This window comes from Thermobia domestica, chromosome 1 (assembly GCF_964235325.1).
Source record: "Thermobia domestica chromosome 1, izTheDome1.hap1.1, whole genome shotgun sequence".
Classification (NCBI taxonomy): Eukaryota; Metazoa; Arthropoda; class Insecta; order Zygentoma; family Lepismatidae; genus Thermobia; species Thermobia domestica.
In genome coordinates, this window is record NC_137454.1 from 121284112 (window position 1) to 121302602 (window position 18491).

Sequence of the window (18491 nt, forward strand, 5' to 3'; positions counted from 1 at the left end):
ATAGTAAGGACATTGATTATTCTGTGCTCAGTGGCGTATCCGGGAGTGAACAAGATAGTAACTCTGTTTCAAGTAAACCTGAGGCTGCGCCGAAAAAAAAAACGCGTCATTCCTATTCAAAGGCAGATTCTAATGTAGCTTGGAGCTCTTAGATCTGAAAACAGATTTTCTGTGAAGTGTAAACTCAATATTACATATCAACTAAGGTTGTATCATATAATAAACTTTGTGCGTGTTTTTGTTTCTGTGCAAGTGTATTTTGTACTGCGTGCAATAAGTGAAGAGCTGACAAAAAGCAACAAATTTTCGAGGACCATCACATGCAAATCCAAACAAGATAAGAGTTCGCTTTTCTAATTTTGAACACTTGGTACATTTACTGCATATCCTGTTAGTTTCTAAGAAATTGGTTTAAAATCTGTGGAGACAATACATTTTAAAAATATCTCTAAAAGTGCCGGACAGTGTGCGTGACAAGTTTAAATACCCGTCCGGCTGAGAGTATATACGCGTCAGGAAAATGTGGCAACGTAGTACTCCGTATAAACTGCAATAGCGAAGGACGCAAAGCAGAGAAAATCATAATGTCATATTTGTGATTGTTTATATTTTAAAACAAGTCAAAACAGTTTGGTTGAAAAAGCTACTTTTAAGATCTTTCTAAAAGTTTTTTCAGATTGTTAATACATCGCAGCAATTCAGACATAATTATGTCTCACTTTTTGCTAAATAACAAGGAAATTACTACGTATCGAGTAATGAAATTTTCAGAACTTGCAGGTAATATATGCATCTACATATCATGTACAGGAAATTATTTCATATTATCTCCTTTCCGAGATATAGTCCTATAAACATTGATTTACCAAAAAAGTACGAAAAAATACGCACTTTTTCATTAATTTCTATTTTTTTCTCATTATACAGTACAAAGAAAATTTGTATGTCTTAAGTATTGAAAAGACAACATTCCAACAATTCCAACGAGGTACGACAATGCAGTATAAGTTTTGACTGGACGTCACAGTAGCACCTCGAAGTCAGGGGCCTATCTTTATGAAATGGATAGTAGTTTCAACCTTAAGGAATTGAAATAATGTTTAAGGCTGGAGAGAGATGTTTCATGAAAATTGGAAAGCTTTAGTAAACTTGCGTAACATTTTACATTCATCTTATTCTTGATTGGTTCCAACCTCAAGCAATGGAAATAATTGGGAAATTAAAAAAAAAAAAAAAAACTCAATACACTAAAATCAAAGAATGATTACGAAAATCATTACACTATACCACAAACTTTTAGGTTGAATTTTAATGTATTCCCTTCTTTAAAAAACAGTTTTGACCAAAATCAACTCAGTTTTTTTAAAAAAAGATATAATTGTTGGAGGACAAACCTTATGGAAGTTCTCTCGGAGAGATAGACACACAAATCCATGTTATGTCGAATGATAAAAGTTACTTTAATTAGAAAGGAAACTAAGCTAGTTTATCTCAAAATGATTAGAGGTTCTATAAGACTATGGTCATTAGTTACTTTGCAGAGTTAATTTACCTTTTCTCCATTCAATTACCGGATTACCTATGTACTTAAAAATTCGAACATTTTTCTCACCGAGAATAATCTTTCACATGTTTAGATGTTTATGAAACGTAACTTAAAAAATAAGTTAATTTAATATAAAATTTTCCCGTTGTAAATGTAAGAAACACGTAACATGTTAATGCAATCGTAAATTTTCTGGGCAATTTTATTATACTCAGAGTAAAGTGTTTAGAAAAACTTAAAGACAAATACGCACTTTCGTCGACAGAACTATTTAAAAATGAATTCCCTGAAAACAAATGAAGGAACTACTGAATAGAAAATGAAACTATTCATTTAAATATTTATATTTTTATTTTATATATTTATAACTTTCTTGAGCATAGGAATAATGAATAGTTTTCCATACACGTTGACAACATTTGCTTTGTATTATATTACAATTCATCATGTTTGGAAGACAATCATATTCACAACATTGTATATTTTTAAAAAAAACTAATACAAAAAATATATATAAGCACGGAAGAACTGAGTTTTTAGCCTCTCTTATGTACAAAAATAACAAATCAGATTTGTATTTATTTACTTATTGTTATCATAAACAATCCGTTAATATATTTCGTTGTACAAAATTTTTCATATTCTTTGTCCTGTCCTATATACAGAAAATAAGTATTGTGGAAGATGAATTTGTGTGTGGATGTATAGAAAATCTTGTGTGTAAATATGTATGTATATATATATTTTTTTCTTTTTACAAGAAACATGTCGTTCTATTTGACAGAGTATAATTTACAAAGATTGATAATCAGCCCCAGAGCCAGGAGTGTTATAATATTTTCCCTGCTCCTAATTTTAAAAAAATGTACATGTATTTACACTACACCTTCTGTGATTTGTCTCTGGCTTTGGATGACATGATGTTTGCGAAAGTAAAAATGGCTCATTTCAACTCGTAATACTCATGAAAGTATTTACAAACACGATATAATAATATTGCTTCTTTCTTTTCATAAAAAAAAATATATCAGCCTTAAAGTGTAGTAATAAAATCATCAGACACAATATTAGCAGCAGTCCTGTTAACAATGTCTTCAAGACACACTGATATGTCCTCAAAGGCTTATTTGCAAATATCAGGACTAATGAAAACTTGTTAATAACATTAGTTGTACACGCAGGTCAAACGTTTGCGCAAGTCATCCTAATCTCTCTCTCTAATATTCTAAACGTAAAACGCTCGACAAAACAATGTCATTTATCATCGTATCGCCGGAAATGCTTCACTTCTTACGGTGTCAATATATAATATCATACGGTATTTCTATTTGCCAAAAAAAAAAAAAAAAAAAAAAAAAAAAAAACTTGTATAGTGTACTACACAATTGATTATATAATGTTCACTTACTGAAAATATATACATTATTTCCAAAATACATTCTCAACCGTAAGACGTAACTGAAGCTGTACAGTATTTACAGAATAAAGGTAAATCACTCTATCACCATACATTACATACTCTATAAATAGTACATTAAAGAAAACTCAAAGCACACGTATTGTATAAAACATCGCCGAAGATAGCCGAAACTAGCTATGTAGAACGTATGCCACCCACACATTTTTCTTTTGTACAAATAAACAAATCTAACTTGATTCAAACTTGAGTTTAGTCAGAGTTAAGTTCTGACAATATGTAAACATTCTGCATATATGGCACACGCGAACTTTTATTATATACAAAAAAAAATATTAACTATCATATTATTGATAATAGAAAGAAATATAACCAAAGTATTGAACATGTATATGTGGCATACATTGGTTTTGTAGGTTTAACGTTAAAAAATATTTATTTGTACAAATATACGAAAACAATATATTCCTTTGCAACTGAGCAGGTCATTTGTGCATTACCAATTTAAGAAGCATTATACATTTTATCTGTGCACATACACACACACTTTTTATTTATTTAAAATTACAAAGTTTACAGAAAATATACTCACTTTTTAAATCATAACAATAATTGAGCAACTTTTCAGATTTATTAACAGTCTATGTCAGCAATAATTTATTAGAATTTGCAATATTCCTATTTGCATCACCTAACTGGGTCAGAACGACCTTACTAAAACTTATGCTATCGCAAGCGTTTTTCTTTCATTTTGTTTTCTTTGATGCACGTACGCTAATATTAATAAACTACATTTATAAATAATGTGCTTGTTAAGCTGCACTGATTTTGTATTATCAGTCTTCCATTATTCTAATCAGGAAAAGAAATGACTAGAAAAATGACCTACTCGTCTTTCGTGCAAAATAAACATTTGTATTGCTATAAATTGAGGGGAAGGAATTCTTATAACTATGTAAAACGTCGCAGATACTCTATACATATACATAGCTAGTTACAAGAAGGCTACAGGTAAGACTTAACTGTAAAACACGAACAACGAAAAACTATACTGTACAAACGATAATGCATGAAATGAATTGATGATGCTTACATGAATAGTTTCAGAATTATGTTTTTTTTTTTTTTTTTTTTTTAATATTTATATTTGTAACAAAATATTAACAAGCAAAGGAAGAGTATACATTCTTGATATATCTTAAAAGAATTTTGTTTAAGATGCTTGCTCTTTTTTATTTTATTTTTTTCGAAGACAAATTAGACTTACTCTTCTCCAATAAAAACATGTTTTAATTCTCTCTCTCTCTTCTCAGCACGCGAAAGCTGAAGATACTATGTACACAACGCATGAAATGTATTCATGTAACATGTATATTCGGAGGGACATGTGTGTATATAAGCTTTTTAACTTTTATTTTCTCTCAAATTGTATTTTCTTTTCCTTTTTTGAACAATAAGCAAAACAAAAAAATACAATCGAAAGATACACATTTACAATATATATAGATAAATATTTACAACATTAATATATGTATGCAAACATAAATGCGAACATGACATTCTTACATAACATACACAGCACATACATATGCAATTAAACATATCGCAACGCGAGGTTTTTTATTTATTTATTTCGATTAACGATGTATTCAATGATCGTCTCAACACAAGAAACTTGAAAACTTAAACGTCATACTTATATTTTCTCGCACAGAAAATCTGACAGTCTGGAGCTTATACGTACGTATATACTTTTCACACACATATATATATTATATATGTACATAACAGATTAAATAATTTTAATCTAAAATATGTATAAATGTTCCATATATATATCATGTGACTGTGAATATATCAGTCTTAATCTCTTTGTAAATATCAACAGTGTTTCCTGATTTCTAAAGATTTGAAATAGGAACAAACCACTATATTGGCCTACATTTTCAGTTAAAAATAGTTTTCTTCACGATTAACGTAGGTATAACAACAATACAATAATTTTCATAATATATTATCAATCATTTACTTTTCTTTTTCATGAATAGATTAAAAAAGAAAAGAAGAACAATATAGTATACAAAGTGATAACAGCAGTGGTTTTCTTGGAAGAGTTATCTTCAGTCTTCAACGTTGCGTACAGTTTTGTCAAGTTATACGGATTTTCCTATATTTTCTAATTGACATTGTGAAAATGGCGTTTATGTATTTCATCATTGTACAGTACATACAAGCGCCCTATACATGCATATTCTTTGCAGTTCTTTTAATATAATTATTTGGTTCTTCTCTTACACACTTCTCAGTTGACTAGACAGCTGCCTGGTCGAGTAGAAAAGATCTGAAAGTAATCAAAAACAAAACAAAATGTTAGTAAAAACTAATTGATCCCAAGAACTTCGCTGCATTAAGATCCACTATTGAAGCGTGCATACAATAACTGAAACGAGATTCATTCACTGACAGTAATCCGTAGATATACTTACATTTAAACTGCATTTGATTTCATTGACAGCCTTTTTTTTTATTCTATTAACATCTATTTGATTTAATGTAACAATAATATATTCGGATAACCTTTAGTTGGATTATAATTGAAATGTTCGATGCAAAGAGGAAGAAAAGGAGAGGTGAGCTTTCTTTTGCCAATAAGTACTATAAAGGCTGAGATATCAGGTAATTTCTTTTTGATGCCGAACATATAAAACGAGGTGTCTTCATTTTGTTACAAGTGGCACTACATATTACAGAAAAACTTTCTGAAACTTGTTAAGAGTTTAGCGAAATTAACCAAACATTCATAGGTTACTAAAACGTTTAAGAAAACTTGTTCTACACGTAAACTTTTAAACACTAAATCCTCCCCCCTAAAAGTTTCTGTTCCCGATCTTTGATACATTTCTGAAACACACAGTAAACACGAGAAAGAGTACAAACTGAAGCAATTTTTCTTTTTCTGCAATAAGCGCTTAGATTCCTATAGTGATTTAATTTTATGACAAATTTAAAAAAATAAATAAAATAAAATAAAATAAATAACAGTAACTTCAGTCGACAACCTACAAAGGTCTTTGATTGACTACATGCCTTATTAGATTGGGTGATGAGTAGTTAGTAGACAGAGAAATTTTCAGTGCTTTTTTTTTAATTGATGTTCACTTTATTTTAATTCAAGCAGTTTTCTAAATATCGATTCCAAAACCATACGTTAAGCACCCAGGCGCGATACTCATTCTGCTAGACATGAACCTGACTTCATTCAAAAGTAAACCCTGAAGTTTCTTTTCTCCTTTTTCTTTAATTTAAAACAATATTCTAAATCAAGCTCCAGTATGAAGTCCTTTAATTCACAGTTACGTAGTTTAGACCAGATGTGGGGAACGTACGGCCTTCTGTGCCGGTTGTGAAAAATTCTAAATGATATAAGGTATATGAAACATTCGAGAAATATAATTCTAAAAAAGTAAATGAATGATTTTTTAAAATTTTATCTTTCTAGTTTGTTATAGTGTCATACATTTTGATGCAAACTACTAATGTAACTAATAACTATAAAAATAGCTCTATTCAAAACTATCATGTTCCGCCTTCTTGGGAAATCGACAATCAGATACCATTTAAATTTATACGTACATAAGAACTATCTAAGGTTGTAGATTGATATTTCTTTAAATTCAATTTATTTATTCATTATGAGTACTTTATATCAAACACTCAACACAAAATGTTGAAATTGAGTGAATAATGATGAATTTTTATGATATCGCGTTACTAAATCATTAGCGATATTGTATCTGACACCTGGGTTAAATCTCCGATGGAAGATCATGAAATTCGAATCCCATGTTAAAATTGTATATTCACAACTCATATTGGTAGTACAGTGCTAAAAAGGTGTTAAACTCCGAACAAATAAAGTAACACCATATATGAGGTGAAAGTGAGGGACTGTGTCTAAGGGGAAAAGATCTCAACATCTTTTGTTTTTGTATTTCAAGTCAATAGAATTTCGGTTAAATTGTATAGTTAAATAGGCTTTATATAGTTAATATAAAAATTAGTGAGGCAACCAAGAATGAAACATAATAAATAGATAACGTAATACCCTTGCTTTCAAAGGACATTAAACTATAGCTTGTGAGTTATTTAATTATGTTGTAATTGTCAACATATCGAATTGAGCAATGTACATACAAAGGAAGATTCCCAAAATATTTTATTTTTGGCTATATGTACACAGTGTGTGGGTTGTCGAAGATAGGACAAATTGCCAAAGCGCCTAACTGGAGCCAGCCCAAACGCGAACAGAACTTATGAACATTAGGCTTCGTGCCAGAAGAATTTTTAACCTCCCCTTTTTTTTCCTAAAGGAATTCAGTCATTCGAAGGTGGAAAAGTCACTTGCTTATTTGCGTGTTACTCTGTAACACTTCACGTGGAACAATCAGGCATTTGCCAAAATATCTAAAAAGAGAACACAATCGCGCTGATTGAAAGATTAGCATCCTTGAATTTAATCGTAGGATAGTTTCGCTTTCTTTCTTCTCTTTCCCCACCTAAAATGTTTCTAGAGATACAATTTTAGAATGTGATCTGTTACAAAATACTGATGATCAAAATGATAGAGAGATATTTTCCCTATCATTAGGTAATTAGTTGCGTAAGTAATTAGGCTACAGATGTGTTCCATAAAGACTAGTGTAAGAAAAAAATCTAGACACAGTTTCTACGTAGAAAGTTACATTAACAGAATTCATATATTTTCTATTAATTTTTTGTTGTATACAAATCAATCAAATGTATATAATTATTCCATATACCCTACATACCCTTTTGCAACCAACATCGGAATGAATTTTCCAATTTTTGTGAGTTTTGTCTAATATAACAGGAAAAACCATGCATTTTCTACGCAGAAGAAACTGAATACTCAACAGTTTATCCATTTGATATTTGAATATTTGAGCTTGTAATAAAGCAGAATTTCAGACATATCGATACTCTGTAATGATTTCAGGGATTTTCCCCTTCCTCTCTGCCGAGTGCAAAATTTTCCCCCGGGGCCATATCTTCCATCCTGTATAATATGTATTACTAGTAGTTTCCAGTGATATTTCCACTATCGTCTTCTCGGGGAAATCTGAAATCACGACTATCAATTACAACAATAAGAATGTATACAATAGCCTGGTTGTTTCAGCGGCCATGAACCTCGTTTCGTTTTAAGCCAGCTAATTCGAGAGATGTAAAGAAGACTCTCTGCCATTTAATATAAATCACTGCAATACAGATGCTAAGGCTACCATGCAGTAGGCTACTGAACAGGATTGTACTGCCATAACCACTTATACTTGAAATGGAAATTTATAAAGAAATGTCATTTGAAGAGCGTATCCAGATACGTTCGTAACTACATGATTCTAACTATGCCATTGAGACATCCTCAAACACTCTAGACTCCACGAAAGAACACAAAAAATTATAAGTGCACCTTTGAAAACTGCAAGTGGAATTTTTTTTCAAGTTACAAAATTACATGTCATGCACCCGTATTAATCACTGAATGACAGATGCACATGAACTTTTTTTTCAGTCTTATGTTCCATGGTTAGTATGTCACGTAGGCTAAAGGAGACAGTGATGATGAAAATGAATGAAATATTGGAATGAAGAAAGTGGTAGGAAACGGAAGAACACCGAGAAAACCCACGCACACGGTATCCATCAATGGCATACTGAACACACACACACACAAAGAAATAGTAGGAAACAAAACTTCTCGATAAATATCATGTAACATTGCATGTGCAATAGTGTGCCCTGCAGGTACTTTTTAATACTTCACTATAATTACCGCATTACTTCCTTCCTACACGTAATATCGACACTACGGTCTCTTCCAAGGAGGAATTATGTATAGTGATAGATTTCACAGAAAAAAAAGATAAAACTCTGCTGACCTAGTTTCCGTTCGCGGTCACCTTGTGTTAACCAAACCACAAGGTTGTTTTGAGAAAAGTGTTTCGGGATGCTGTGACCTACATCTCTGTCTTTAAGAAGAAACGCAAGGACCTTCAAAACTGCCTATACATTATATTTAGAGATCGAGATTAGCGCGATTATATAAAGGTAATTTATTTATACAAATCAAGAACATCGGGGCGGGGAAATGAAATAACATACTCTCGACTACGACCACGGAAGTTCTGGCCTTCTCTTGATTTTTTTTTTTTTTTTTTTTTTTTTTTTTTATACTGAATTTAGACATCCTTACAAGTTCAATGCCTTGGATTAATGCTATATCATGTGAAAGACACGTACAAAAAGTAATCTTGTACTGTAATGGGTGAAACATTAAATACATAAAATCGTTTTGGGATTGTGATGATTGGCTCATTTTTCAACACCGACGGAGACGAAACCTATTGCTCGAAAGTGATCCGAAACACTACCCAGACTTTTATCCGAAGCTGAGAACCCTACCATTAATCGAACGCGAACTATGCACACAGGAACAACACTATTAGCCATTCTGTTACGTCGAGATACTAAATTTCTATTACTCTTTTTTGACTTTAATGTACTGCAAAATCTTTATAATCAGAAAGCAAACCCAGGACTACTTTCAGCAAGGCTTTTTTTTTTTTTTTTTTAACTTTCGGCTGACTAATATCAGAAGAAAAGATATATTTTCCTCCAAATTCTGTCTCATGTCTAAACATAAAAATCTATGACCTTATGATACAAATCTGAGTACACGATAGCAAGATTATTTCAAGCAATATTATTCTATAATTTGCTACATTATTTCTAAGTCGTAGCAATCTTACAGATTAAATATTTTAATTCAATTATTATAATTAGCGTTACTAAAAGAAAGAGTTAATCCAAAGCCTAATAGCTAGCACACTCGACTTTGATGAGCATAATCCTGTTGAATTTTGTAGTAGACTAGAGCAATGATGGGTAAACTATGGCCCGCGGGCCAGATGCGGCACTCTAAAAGGTTCTATTCGTTCCACGACCTGATTCCTAACTTGATGAATGAAAAGAAAATACGGTTACTTTGAAAGAGTTGTATTAGAAACAGACCAACAGAGAGTATTTAGCATCACTTCTTCAAATCAATGCATTCCAGTTGAAACTAGATGAGAAACTTCAAGTATTATAGTCCTTAAGTATTACAAGAATTTTGTAAAGTGTACCATTGTTTGTTTTTAATAAATTATATTGGCCTGCCTAAAGTTCTTTTCTTTTTCTTTTAACTTCTCAATCACTGGACTAGAGTGTAGAAGTCTAATAGAAATCTTGCTACGTCGTGGCCACGTTAAACTAGTCAATAAAAAAAAACTTATGGAAATATTCCTGAATAAAGAAGTAGCGAGTTATGCGTGGATCAAGGAAACCAGAAAACACGCGAGTAAGAGAAAAGAGATGACATTGGGAGTGATGAACACAAGGGAATGTGGCTCTTCTAGCAGGCACTCAGGGTTATTTATTCACTAACTCAACATTTATTGGTTTAGCTTATCTCTCACATGTGGAAAGCAAATGATTCTAATCTCATACAGTATCACAGCATGGAACATGATAGAATGTACAGCTTGTGCATAATCATAGCGCTTCATATTTAGTAATATTGTTCGGAAGTTGCTCATAGTTTTCAGCACTACAAACTCCTTGTCGTTTTTGAGTTTAACGTTCCATGATTTTACGCAGTGTTTCTTTCGGAGGCGAGGTGGTTGGTCAATCTTCATCTCCACACCCTCCAGGACCTAAGATAAACTACTTCCAATTACATATCATTCTTGAGCAGAACACGTCCTTTAACAAATAGTACCGAATGCAGCCCTTCCGCCTACCAAACGAAATTTTCTGGAAGAAAATGTAATCCTAACATTTAATGCGAGATTGACTGAACCACACAAGAACTCTTAGACATTCGAACTCGGTTCTCCCACATTAAGGTGGAAAGACCACCCAGCTAGCCACTAGTTTATTTTATATATGTGTATGTAAAGTATACTTCATAATTACGACGACCTTGAATTCACCTGCATACTTACTTAATAGTTACTCGACAATAACCTTTCGACAACGCAAACTAATTATAAAACACTATGTTCTCTGCTTCGTACTCATGAAAAGAACCACGAAAAGAATTACAATCGCCGCCAAAGGCAGCATGCATACATAACGCTCCGTGAGAGCACAGATAACTAGATACATTTATCCAGTTAGGGGAAAGAAGAGGGGTTCCGGTCGGCAGACAGCCGAGACAAGAAAACTGGAAATAACCAGCTCTGGTAAGATACCTTCACTGACTGCCTATACTAACTGGCAAAACGCCATATTTGGTTACCAAGAAGCTTCTCGCAAATATCATGTAAAAATACTTTCTTTTTTTCTAAACAGAATAAATTGTTAATTCAAATATCTCGTGAACAGAAAATCGGGTAAAAATTTAAAGGACAACTCTGAATCTGTTGTTGTCGTTGAGAAAGTGCTCCTTCCAGAGCACAGTTAAGCCTATAATATAGATAGCTTTTGAACGGCGATAAGGTCACAATCCCAATTGATCCCATTCTTGGTTTTCTCTACCATAATTCGCTATCTCGGAATTCAATCGCCTTAACAGTTTCAAGGTAGTAGATCAACCCAAAAATCCTGATACCGGATTATGAATAACAGACATACGTATCGTTATACGGTATCACTTTTTTAAAGTAAGACAATCAAATTCTTTTACATATGCTTAATTTATGCACGACATTTGTAACTGACTTCAAAGCAGAAATGGCTCTAGAACGAGACTTCAGAACGAACATATACTAGTAGATTGCTTATCTAATGCGAGGGGCACCTGGTTCAATCCCTTTGTCTACGTAAGCTTATTGCGGCCACTGTCCATGGATGCTCCCGGAGTTTTATCTCTGAGTCTCATTCGATGTACTCATACTCCGCCTTCTTCATCCTAAATAACCGTGGAGCTTTAAATTTCGTTTCATTTCATTACAGCACAAAACTGCATACATTAATTTTGTCTGCTATTCCTTCAAATCTATATTCTTAATTCTATCAAGTTTAAGATTAGAATTCTTAGGACAAATTTGAAGACTGACTACTTTTTCGATTTAATTTGTACTATATTAATTTAGTTCTAGGCATTATATCATTTACTTATTCATCTAGTGTAGTTCGTAAAGCAAATTGACACGAGAACAGTACGAGCAAGTGTGCGAATCTGCTAGTTTTCAGTACCATTATCTAAACATGAAAAGTCCAGCAACCATCATTCATGGTAATAGCACCTACACTCATTCTATTCGAAACTGACTCAAGTATAGATTCTCTGACATGCATTGGTGTCTCTGGCATGTAAAATTTGGGGGGGACATCAAAGGAAATGATCTAACTGCTAGTATCTCAGTGGAATTTTAGATTATGTCACTTCAAAATATTGGGGGGACACGTCCCCCCCGCCAGAGACGCCCATGCTGACATGTAAGGATTGTTTTAGTAAAATAGCGAGACGAAATTATTCACAGGTTTGCGGAATAGTTTGAAATATGCACATATGACGCGATACTTAATTTACAATTGTCAGGACTTTTTTTCCTTCTCTTTCATAACTCTCACAAAGCTGCAATTAAGTCTCACTTCAGAAAAGATAGTTAACGGTGGCACTAATAATACAAAGCATCTGAGTCAGCTCATCACTGTGAATCAGCCAATACAACTGGGAATGCCCGCCTAAAATGTAATTTATCGGATTTGAAATATCAACAAGCAAGTGTTACAAAATGTCCGATATCTGAGACAGAAAAAACAAGCAGAAATGGATTATTACATATTTATTTTAGGGGTGGCCACAAAGTTCCGGTTCCGGCGGAACCGGTCTTGGAGATCCGGACTTCAGAACCGGATCCAGACCTGGATCCGATAGCCCCCAAAGATCCGTAAAGGAGGCACAAAGTTCACCTTCAAAACACTGCAAAGAGGACCACGCGCTTGTGTCCCCTAGAAAAAGAATTTTGGTCCATCAGTGGGTGTTTAGCCAAATGAGTTTGCCGGTTTGCCTGTTTAGTTAAATAAGTTTGCCAGTTACCATGTTTGTTTAGCCAAGTGAGACAAGCGGCCGCCGCCCTGGCGCCTGCCTGTCGCTTCCACCATTTCATCTAGCATACTGTTCACAGCCTGCCAGCAGCTCGGGTTTAGTTTGCCATAAAGTTCCGGTTCCAGACCTGGATCCGAAAACCATGTTCTGGAACCGGATCTTGGGAACGGTTCCAGACCTGGATCCGAAAAAACTGTTCCGGAACCACATCTTCTAGAACCGGATCCGTTCAAAGCTGAAAACCGGTTCCACCAGGACCCGGTTCTGGCCACCATTAATTTATTTGATTATGAGTGGGAATTGCACAATTTCTTCTAATGTAATACAATTCACTTCATTTGACTATTTGTATGTTTAAGTCGATTCCGTCCTTAACAAATGTTCTTACAAAACAAGATGGCTGTCCCTCACCTCTTCCCCTCACAAAAGCAAGATTGTGTCAAAAAGACACGAACTCAGAAAAAAATTGAAAAAGCCTTAAAATGCCTTATATTTAGTGTAGGCTCACGAAATTTCAGGGGGGGAGATCTGACCAGTGGAGTACGCAAAGAGAGAGTTTCCTATTTTTAACCCGCTCACTTCATTCAGCAAGATATTATGAAAATAATACGTATACGCCAACTGGGTCTGGCTCCTAACTCGTCTGTACGATCTTTTAAAGCATTAATTAAGAAAAAGAAACTGCAAAAACAATCAATAAAACGAATTTCATACCAAAGTTAACTGGAAATCGTTCTTGGGAGTGTATATAGTAGCTGTTAAAAAAAAAAAAAAACGCAAACATTAAACAACAATAAAGAAAACTACATTGAATAATTGTACAATGTGACAACATGTCAACTTTCCTCTCTCCATTTACATCATTATCACGCACGCACTGTAAACACATGTGCGCATACGCGACCTTGAAATGTATCACACATGAGTCATGTGAACTTTACTATAAACCCCACTCGGAAGCAAATGTCGTGAAGTCAACTTGACTTTGCCTGCGTCTACCTACATGGAAGCTAAATACAGCAGATAATTGGCTCCTGTCGGGCGTCCTTCCTCGTTCGCAAGTACAGTATTTGCAGCTTCTTCTTTTACTTTAAAAATATTGTTGGCAAATGACCAGCAAGTGAGGTGGTAAGAAATAAAAAGAATGAATGAGCTTTAATCCCTACATGCATTTCTTAAAATTGCAACGGTGTTCCCATAATTTATACCGACACATATCTTAGCTTCGCTGCATATGCCAGACCAGCTAAATTTATTTTTAAAATAGTATAATTGAACTATTGGTTTATTTGATTGTAACTTTATACTGTTCATCCAAACAGTACCATCTTCGGCATAGTAGCTAGCCTTATGTGTTAATTTGTAACAATACTTTCGCTGTGTGTCAAACAATAGGCCTATAATTCTCTAATTTCTATGGTCAGTAGACGTAAAATGATTGAAGGCATGATGCCCGCGTCCTCAATAAACCCTCTATCAATCTATTATGAAATATCTGCTAACCATAGGAATCAGCTTATAAAGTGTTGTGAATAACCTCGCTTAGATTGTAATCAGCAAAGGGAATTAGCTGAGTTTTCTGCTCCTACAGGACATTCTGATGAAAATCTTATAGCAAGCAAACAGCACTGAACTCTCATACCGAGTATATCAAAAGTCCAGGGCCAAGGCATCTCCGTTATGAGAAAAATCTAAAATGGTAGGATTTTTCAAATCGCAGCAGCAATTTGGACTCCACACTGGTAAGTCATCCAATTTAAATGAAAAAGCAACGTTGCCAGTTCAGCAAGCTGTTACCTTCAGCCTTCACCATACGAACAATACAGCATTGCTGTAAAACGGAATATAGGTGTTCCAGGTTTCCTTACATACCAACGTGCACGTTCTTTTCCATTTCTGCGTGCCTTTTCTGTTCCCTTTGAACAGCCTTCTGAACTGTTAACGCAGCTGTTTCAAGACGCCTTACCAACGTGGAGTCCAAACGCTTGATGCGACTGGAAATTTTCCACCATTTTAGACTGAAAACCACCTATTTCCAACTTTTTTTTTCTTTTTGCCTTCACTCATAACGGTGATGAATCATTGCAGTGGATTTTTTGATACAAATGCGTATTTTTGAATACTATTTTTTAAAAGAGCAGATAGACTTAAAGGATGTTGAAAGCTTACAAAATTTAAAATATATAACTAAATCATTGACTATTCTAAACATACAAAAATAAGAGAGAAAATGGAAAAATCGAGCTAATGTATTAAGTTAACACGTGACAAAGTTAGTTTTTTTTTTTTAATAATAATAGTACAGAAATACCTTGCACCTAGTGGTTTTGAACAATACTGCTCATATTATTACACATATTTACAAATTAGCATTAGGTCTTCCAATTCAATTTTTAAAAAGCAGCCAAATAAAAAGGAGTGAATACCACACAGGCATATATAGATGAAAATACTATATATATATGTCAAGTCGAGCATTGAATTCTGATATGACGATTTTAACTACAATTGAATAATGGGAGACGGTGGCTCAGTGATAAAGCGAGAGGATCCCAGGTCACATGACTTTGTGATGGACATCATCATATCGATGAGTTTTCTCGAAATTCTCCCGATTTCTTTACATTTTTTATTCCATCTATTTCTTTCATAATCATTCACCTGCATTAATCATTCGTACCTTTTAGCATACAGAGCATAACCGTGGAAGAATATGATACTGAATAAATTTCATTTTCCACTTACAACTGACGAAATATTTTATGTATTTAAAATATTTTTATATTTTTTCACTTTTAAATTTATTTATTACTCTAAATGTTAGTGATGGTCATATTCAATTTATTCCCGTTCTAAATAGACCTCAACAAAGCGGTTTTTACATAACCAGACGTTTCTTGGAACCAATTTGCAATACGCAAGGTATTCCTGTATATAAAAAGCAAAAGCTGTTTCTTACCTTTCTAGTCTGAGCTCATGGCAAGCAGCAAATGACTTTTGTTTTCAGCATGATGACACCACTCCACAGACAGTAAAATGATGAAAAAAGAAGATGACAATGAAGGACTTGTAGACGAAATGATCAGGATACTTAGTTGCGATGACATGAGGAACAGGGATTTAAAAGTAATAACGAAGTTCTCGTGTCTCTTCCATTCATGTGCCTTTATTCTTCTGAATGCGGCGAGACGACGACATTATGTTCCATGCGTTGATCAAAGGCAAACATAATATAGATGACTTCATCGTTGACACCAGCACCAAATCGACTACCCCCTTGCTTCTAGTGCGTTTCCCATGGACGTTCATAAATAATGGATTCTTGATGTCTTCAAGTATATTCTGACTATATAACTTTTCGTGTATATTTATAACTTCTTTTTATTATTAAATCTCGTCCACAAAGAGAAACAGAACTCACTTCGGCGACTTACATTGTATTTGCTTTGAGAGCTTGACGCAGCTCCTGGAGGAGTTGTGGTTTTGTTCTACGGGATCCTAGTCACCAATAAGGACAGTCATTAACTAGATGATTCCAGCTGGCGAATTCAGACCATGATTCCAATTTCGCTTGGACGGCATCGCTGAATTTCATATTATAATTGGATTGCCGCTGGAGTGAAGAGTTTGAAGATGATAACGCTGTTGTTGTTGATGATACGTTATTTTCCGGTTTCGCTCCGGCTTTCACAATAACATAATTCTTTCCGGAATTACTGTCCCAGAATTCTTTGCCATCCGAACGGAAGCACACGCAGAATTCTATCCGCCGCGTATTCGGATGTGGTGGTATGCGGATTTTGAATGAGAATGTGTCGAATAGGACATAACCCGCCGCTGTAGGTCCAGCACCATTTTGTACGTAGGTGCAGAAATTGTCTTCTTGATTTCTCCATCCGTCAAAGGTAACGCGCACAAACACTTCCTTCTCAAACGCAATGTTCTTCACTTTCACGGTCCCCACAATTACCTCCTCAGCTTCTTTCACTATTACGTTCTCCAGGGACACACACTCTGTCTCCAGGCGATGTCTGAACTCCAAGTAATTGGAAGCGGGTTGTGGAAAGGTCACTTCCCAAGGTTCTGGAGCAGCATCTGCAGATACTCCTTTGGTCACCTGCGCCAAGAATTCCATTGACCAGAAAGGTGGACAATCTGAAGGCTCGGTCATTACTCGGACCTTCAAGAAAGAAAAATAAAAATGCTATAGTAATATATCCGCCTTAATATATCAATTTACTGAAAGCCAATTAATATAGTAATATAATATATTCAGAAGATAATATTACAGTCATCAGCAACATATAAGTAAGTTTGGAACATTAATAATAATAATAATAATAATAATAATAATAATAATAATAATAATAATAATAATAATAATAATAATAATGGAACGTGCAGTTAACAACAGAACTTAGGACCTAAGTTTAAAAGTACTATCCAGGCATTCTCCTGGTGAAAGTAGAACTGTCAGAATAGTGCCCCCATCGGATTCCAACTCGTGACCTGCAGATTGCGAAACACTAATACTAAACCCAGCTGCTTAGTTATTCCTTACTAATATCAGTTTCCATACACACACAAAAGAATTTTGAAGAAAGATTTGGAATCAATTAACAGCTTAACACATAAGCGCGTTAATCTACATTTTCCAGAAAGCTTATAAATTCAATAAAAATCCATTTCTTGCTAAAAAAAAAAACACTTAATGGAATATCAACAAGATAAATATCATGATAAGGAAAATAAATTGATATGGCACTTCAACACTTAAATCAACCTTGCCTACGCAAACTGTCATGGTCTGTTAAATGAAGTTAATCCTTTTGCAACGACGGAAGGAAAGTGATTGACATTCTCGGAAAGTATTTTCATTCATTATTCATTTCTGTTTCGAGTTTCCATCTTCGGTTTAAAAAATTTAAAAAAAAAAAAATCACTTTCTTCCAGCAAGGGCTATCATTAGAATACTTTTACACTCCTGTCACTGCTTTATAGCATATATCTACGGTCTATAGATGTTTAAAATACCAAATACATATACATATGTATCGTTCGAATGTTTTAACTACCTCACAACCACTTGTTCACATTCTATCGTGTTAATGGTGCAGAACACTGCACTTTTGCCGTCAGCTTTCTCTGAGCAAGGAAAACTATTTAGAATTTATTACTTTGCAATTTTTATCTCTTTTTCTTTCAATCACTTTATTTAAAGACCTTCTATTGGAGGACATCACAGACTGTACATGCTTAGAACCCTTTTTAAGGTTTATAGTAAGATATATATTTGAAAAAACACACGTTAATTTTTAAGGCATTAAATGTTTTTTTTTTTTTTTTTGACTACAACCAGTTGGATTTTGGTTTTAGATTTGTCAATAGTTTTTTTTTTTTTTTTTTAATAA

At 33.9% G+C, this 18491-nt stretch overlaps 1 protein-coding gene across 1 annotated transcript in view; it reads right to left on the reverse strand.

Moving 5' to 3' along the window:
* Positions 1 to 1878: 1878 nt before the first annotated feature.
* Gbs-70E (Glycogen binding subunit 70E) overlaps positions 1879 to 18491 on the reverse strand; it is a gene marked incomplete in the record, with an annotated part of 31521 nt that continues 14908 nt past the window's right edge. Inside the window, 2 exon segments of the mRNA XM_081762806.1 lie at positions 1879 to 5304; positions 16040 to 17260. Coding sequence (XP_081618932.1) covers positions 16583 to 17260 — 678 coding nt within the window.